At 36.2% G+C, this 6,196-nt stretch overlaps 1 protein-coding gene across 1 annotated transcript; it reads left to right on the top strand.

The window, feature by feature from the left end:
* Nucleotides 1-2,918: 2,918 nt before the first annotated feature.
* Nucleotides 2,919-5,888, top strand: LOC149167109 (COBRA-like protein 10). The gene is made up of 3 exons (XM_089432870.1): nucleotides 2,919-3,295; nucleotides 3,426-4,069; nucleotides 4,247-5,888. The coding sequence occupies exons 2-3, from the start codon at nucleotides 3,529-3,531 to the stop codon at nucleotides 5,647-5,649; spliced, it is 1,944 nt and encodes a 647-aa protein (XP_089288996.1). The 5' UTR covers nucleotides 2,919-3,295; nucleotides 3,426-3,528; the 3' UTR covers nucleotides 5,650-5,888.
* Nucleotides 5,889-6,196: the final 308 nt, after the last annotated feature.

The raw sequence follows: 6,196 nt of genomic DNA, 5'->3' as shown, positions 1-6,196 counted from the left end.
TTTTAGGTTAGACAATCACTTTACATTGATTTGTAGAAAAAAATACTCGACCAAGTATTCAAAAACTATTCCTTGCCACATAGGAAACCATATCAATAATATAGTCTCAAAATTTTAACATTATATATGGTCAACTTTACAAATTTATCATCTAAAATAAAAACATACTAATGATGATGATGATGATGATGGTTAACGTCCGCTGAGACCAAATAATGATCTATCGGACCTAAAAAGACAAATTATTTATTTTGATTTAAGATTTTATTCCTATGCTCAAAAAGCTTGGAGAGAAGCCTCCCAAGTTCACTATAATTTTGGCATTGTAAAAGGCTAGGAAGGTCAGTATTGTAACAAAGGTTGTGAAATTGAGATCTAATGTGGTTGTATGCAGGGCACTCTAAGAGGAAGTGGTTTTCATCCTCGATGCTCCTATTCTCACAAATATGGCAGATCCTTTCCATCCATGGCGTTTTAGGAACTACCCAGCGGCCAGTTTCACTATGTTGTCAAACATTAACAATCAAAATAAATCATTGCCACCATAAAAAACTATAAAAAATGCAACCTGGTTTGATCATGTGTTATTAGAAAGGAGGTGGAAGCTTCCATGATTATATTACTAAGAAAGAGAGTTGTGAGACCTTGTCTTCCTCAAATGAAATGAAGGTGATGCCTGCCATATCCTTGGCCAACATAAAAACTTTGGTATCCAACTTCTCCAATTTATCTAGAATTTGACACAATACCTAAGACTAATTTTGTATTTAGAATTTGACACAATTTCCAAACTAAAAGACTAATTGTCCACAATTATTTTAACTCAGTGTTTTTTGTTTTTATTTATTTATTAAGTTTATGAGATATTTTTCTGCGTAAATCACAAGAAATTTTATTTGTCGACGCGTTTGAACCAACTAGTGTGGTTCATCGTCAAGACAAGTTGAAGAGTCAGATCTAGATTACAAGTTAAATAGTCAGAGCAGAACATCCAACAGTAACTAACTAACGGCTATATTTGACTAGGAAACAACTAAAATGACTAACTAACAACTATATTTGACTGGAAATGGCTAGTTGGACAAGATCCAAGGAAAAAGGGGATAACATATTTATTTATTATTTTTTTTAAATTTTTGAGAGTTAATATTAAAAATTTAAATAATTAATCAAATAATAAGAGTTAAAATATTAATGAATTAAAAAACAAGTTACCTATTAAATAGTTATTATAAATATACATATATATCTTATTATAAATTTACATATACAAATACTTATTTTTAACTTTTTACTATATTATTCCCAACTTAGTCGTCACAATCATTATTATATTAAAAATTATTATATTAGAAATTATATTTTCTCATATATATAATTAATAATGTTATATAATTAATGATTAATATTTATTAAACTTAGATTTAATTTATTAAATATTTAGGAAAATATATTTATAAAAATTTAAATGTGTTTTTTTTTTCCGAAGAAATAGAGTTCGTAATTTCTATTATAAAGATAATAACAGAGATTACATGTTGTTGATGCCGAAGCATATGCTGTAATGTGGTATATTCCACTGATCAAAGGATTTATAACCCATCCTGTAATGTCCAAAAATGGTAGATACTGTGCACAGTATCCAAAACACAAAGTACCGGAAAATACAGAGTTCATGTAGCAGTATAAACAGGTATCTGAGGCATATACATCCTCATGCAGTAAAAGATAGACTTAGTGCCGATAGTGTGGCTGATATATACAATAAAATAAACATGTAGATCAAAAATTTTCTAAGTATCAGGGGGATCCCCCTGTTGAAGGCCGTCGATATATGGGCGGTGGTAGTAGCTGTGCATGCCTTCTGGAGTGTACTCTTCAATCTGCCAGTCACCTATGTGACGATCCGCCGCTTCTTTCGAGAGCCGGTCAGCAAGCGCATTTCTTTCCCATTTTTGCAGATAAGTCGAGAGCCGACGATTTCTTCTCCTGGTAACCACCACAGCCGCCCTCTCGCGCTAAAACCAAAAATTTAAATGTGTTAATAATAAAATAAGTTTTATTATAAAAAGATAATTATAATAAATTTAGATGTTTAATAAATTGTGAAGACATCAATACAAATAATATTTGTTAAAATAATTTTTTTTTGTAAGTTTAGTAAGACCATATCTTCATTATGTCAAATAATTTTTTTTGTAAGTTTAGTAAGACCATATCTTCATTATGTCTAAAATCAGAGGTGAATTAAGCATATAACTTCATATAAAAAAATGTCTTAACAAAATTTCTATCCAAAATCTAATAATCTTATTAAAATTAACTTAAATTTATTAAAAAATTTAAAATTATTTATTTACCAACAAAATTTTAAAAAATTGTTTGTTTATTGAAATTCAAACATGTTAATAATTAATTGTTTGTCTACAGAAATTCAAACACGTTAATAATTGAATTAATTTAGTTTTAATTGTTTGTCTAAAGAAATTCAAACACGTTAATAATTGAATTAATTTAGTTTTTAAAAATATATATATATATAATCAATTTTAGTAAAAAATATATTGTAATAAATTGAGATTTGGAAATAAAATTTTGAAGGGATGGGTAAGAATCTAACCTTGATTTCTAATTTTTTAAAATTGATAACAACTTTAGATTTTGAAGAAGACTAAGTCTATGCATAACAAACCTTCAACACCATACCAACTATTTATCATAACAAACCTTCATATTTTGTCTCATTCCATTAGAAAAACAGGGCTCCGTGTTCACATCGGAATGGCAACGTCTAATCAGTAGACCATGTACGCAGAGCGCGGGAAGTTATGACCAGGATCACGTGGCCCGCCACGTCGAACACGCGAGATACCCTGGGGGCGGTCTCATTGGACTGGCCAGCGCTTTCATTGCAACTAAATTTAACCCATCCATCATCTTTCGTGTATCTCGTAGACTAAATCTCATGAGATTCAAAATTTCGGAACCGTTGCTTCCGGCGGAACAGCGATAATGGCAGGGGGAACGGGTAGTCGGAATGCATAAGGTAATATTATTTTTAATATCGAGGAAGGTCACCAATTCCGACCTCTCCGCCATTACCCATTTCTTTGACAGGTTCCCTTTAGGACTTTTTCGACTCTGGAAAGCGTGTATTAGGTCAGTGGGATCGCTTGTTTAATCAGTCAGCAGGCCGGCGGACAGCTTATTATTGGCTGTGCACGCGGATTGGAAGAACAGAGAAGCAGTTTAGGCTGGCCAGATGATGATAAAACAGTCTGTATCGACATACACAGTAAGGTTTTCGTTCCCTTGATCCCATTTTAGTATTACCCATTTCGTTTTTTTCTCGGGATTTAGGCTCTCCATTAGGAAATATGAAGCGATAGGTCTACATGGTGTTGCTTATTCTGGAATCTTTTCAGGAACGGGGATCAATCACAGGTCCAATTTGGTTAGCTTACTGTGAGAAACAATCTTAGGGATTGCTGTGAGAAACAATCTTGGGGTTTGGTTTGAGCTCCAAATATGGCTAGGAGAGGGATTATTGCTCTGGGGCTTTTGTTGTATTTTTTTCTCTGTAACAGCTGGTGGGTGGAGGCCCAAGTTCAGATAGCTCCATCCCCCACAGAGAATTCGTGCATTGGCATTTACCTATCCTACCAGGCAAGCAATCCAGTAAAAACCTACCCCTATGTCACGGATCCAACACAACAGCCCTACACTTTTAAGTCCACTGCAACTGTGCTCAATACTGGTACCGAGGATTTGAAAGCGTGGCAGATATTCATTGGATTTCGCCACAAGGAGGTGCTTGTCTCTGCAAGCAATGCGGTGATGGCAGATGGGTCGTCTTTTCCTGCCGAAGTGGGCAACGACACCGTTTTGGCAGGTTTCCCACAGACAGATCTCAAGACTGCCATTGAAACTGCTGGGGACATAAACCAGATAGCGGTCCAGATTGTGATGAAAGGCACTGAATTTGGAGTTGGAGAAAAGAGTATTCCCATGCCTAACAACATCAACCTTGCTAATGAAGGATACACATGCCCCAAGCCTTCTGTTACGAGTAATTATCTGCTTCTTCTTTTCGAAATATGTTTCTATAATATCATTAAATTAAAATGGATTCATCTAACCGGAGTACTTTTCAGAGTGTAATTTTTTTGACAGTGCTTAGAATTCTGACTTGACTTTATCTGCAATTAGTTTTTTGAATAAACGCATTTAAGTGTTGCATTTGCAGAGGGCTTTATGGAGGTTTGCTGCAAAAAGGATCCTAAGTTTGTAACTGTTGTCAATGAAACAAAATTTCTGCCTCGCCAGGAAGGAGATCTCACCATTAGTTATGATGTCACACAGGCCTTTGAAAGCAACTATTGGGCACAGGTAACAATTTCTAATGAGAATCCTATTGGCCGTTTGGACTACTGGAAATTGTCCTGGGAATGGCAGAGGGGAGAATTTATTCAAGCCATGAAGGGTGCAGAGACACTAGAACAAAGTCAGAGTGACTGCATCAATGGAGCTGCAGGCGCTTTCTACCAAGACATGGATTTCTCAACTGTGATGAGTTGTGAGAAGGTCCCAACAATTGTGGACCTTAGTCAATACATGGCTAATAATACAGCTGTCGGAAAGATAAAATATTGTTGCAGAAATGGCACTATTCTTCCACCCATCATCGATCCAAGCAAGTCTAAATCTGCTTTCCAACTTCAGGTCTACAAACTCCCTCCAGATTTGAATCGAACCACGTTATTTCCTCCTCTGAATTGGAAGATAAACGGTATACTTAATCCTGATTATCAATGTGGGCAGCCAAGGAGAGTAGACCCAACTGAATTTCCAGATCCTAGTGGGACGCAGAGGACTTTATCTGCCATTGCTAGCTGGCAGATAGTCTGCAACATCTCCACTAAGATTGGTAAACCTCGTTGTTGTGTTTCCTTCTCTGCTTATTATAACGAGTCTGTCATCCCTTGTCAAACCTGTGCCTGTGGTTGTCCATCTTCAATAAAGCCAGCTTGCAGTCCAAAGGAACCGGCTATGCTCCTTCCTTCTTCGGCTCTGCTTGTTCCTTTCCAGAACCGGACTGCAAAAGCAATCGCATGGGCTAGGATGCAACATTTTCCTATACCACAACCACTACCCTGTGGTGATTACTGTGGTGTGAGCGTTAACTGGCATGTCTATTCTGACTATTCAAAGGGATGGAGTGCAAGAATTACTCTTTTCAACTGGGGGGTCAATGAGTTCGCAAACTGGTTTGTTGCTGTTGAGATGGATAAAGCCTTTGCTGGCTACCAAGATGTTTACTCTTTTAATGGAACTAAAGTACCAGGGTTGAACAACACCCTACTCATGCAAGGCAAAGAGGGATTGAATTACTTGAATGCAGAAACAAATGGGAGTACACCTTATGATCCAAGGATTCCTGGTAAGCAGCAGTCAGTGATTTCCTTCACAAAGAAGCTTACACCTGGTATAGACGTTGTAGCTGGTGATGGCTATCCTACCAAACTATTTTTTAATGGCGAGGAATGCTCTCTTCCTGACTTTTTCCCTTCTGGAGCAGGGCATGTAGTTTCTAGAAACTTTCCTCTGCTTTTGCTAGCATCTATGTTCCTTTTTCTTGTGATTCTTTGATTCTTTTTAAATGGCATCGTTGACAGTCACTTGATAAAAGTGATAGGCAAGGGAAAGAAATGACAATGAAGGCCTTTGGCCTTGACAGAATTGAAGCTGTATCATTTCCTCGCGTTGATGACCTGTCTTGTATTCTTCCAAATAGAAGTTGTAAAGACAATACGGCCTTTGTGAATGCAAATTCTATTTATTGTCACCGCCTGTACATCTAAATAGAAGTTTAAGGAATTATGTTTTGATGGCTTTCTTGGCCAGAATGCTAATGAAAACTGGCGCTGGTTGCTTTGATTGTGTGAAACAAATATTAGTAGCTTTTCCCCCAAAGAGTATGATTTGATGTAAAATTCTTCATTAAGTATTTTGTCTTTTTTTTTTTTTGCATGCTTTTCACAGAGTGGAAACTTCAGTCGGATCAGTAAATTGGATAATAAATCTTTTATGAAGGCAGATTATTAACGGCTAACACCCAGATCAGTTACATCTATAAAGTTGATCCTTGAGCATGGTCAAATAATTCCAAGAGATCTTAAAAGTCAATGCTACAGCA

This window comes from Pinus tabuliformis, chromosome 5_1 (genome assembly GCF_031772625.1).
Source record: "Pinus tabuliformis cultivar Carrire ecotype Pingquan chromosome 5_1, CPIR1, whole genome shotgun sequence".
In the NCBI taxonomy this organism is placed as follows: Eukaryota; Viridiplantae; Streptophyta; class Pinopsida; order Pinales; family Pinaceae; genus Pinus; species Pinus tabuliformis.
This window is presented reverse-complemented; position numbering and strand designations above follow the sequence as displayed.

What these genes read in the sequence shown, in the direction of transcription:
- LOC149167109 (XM_089432870.1), top strand. Translation starts at nt 3,529, where the DNA reads ATGGCTAGGAGAGGGATTATTGCTCTGGGGCTTTTGTTGTATTTTTTT. An exon ending in CCCCAAGCCTTCTGTTACGA is followed by an intron (nt 4,070 to 4,246) that starts GTAATTATCTGC and finishes TTGCATTTGCAG; the next exon opens with AGGGCTTTATGGAGGTTTGC.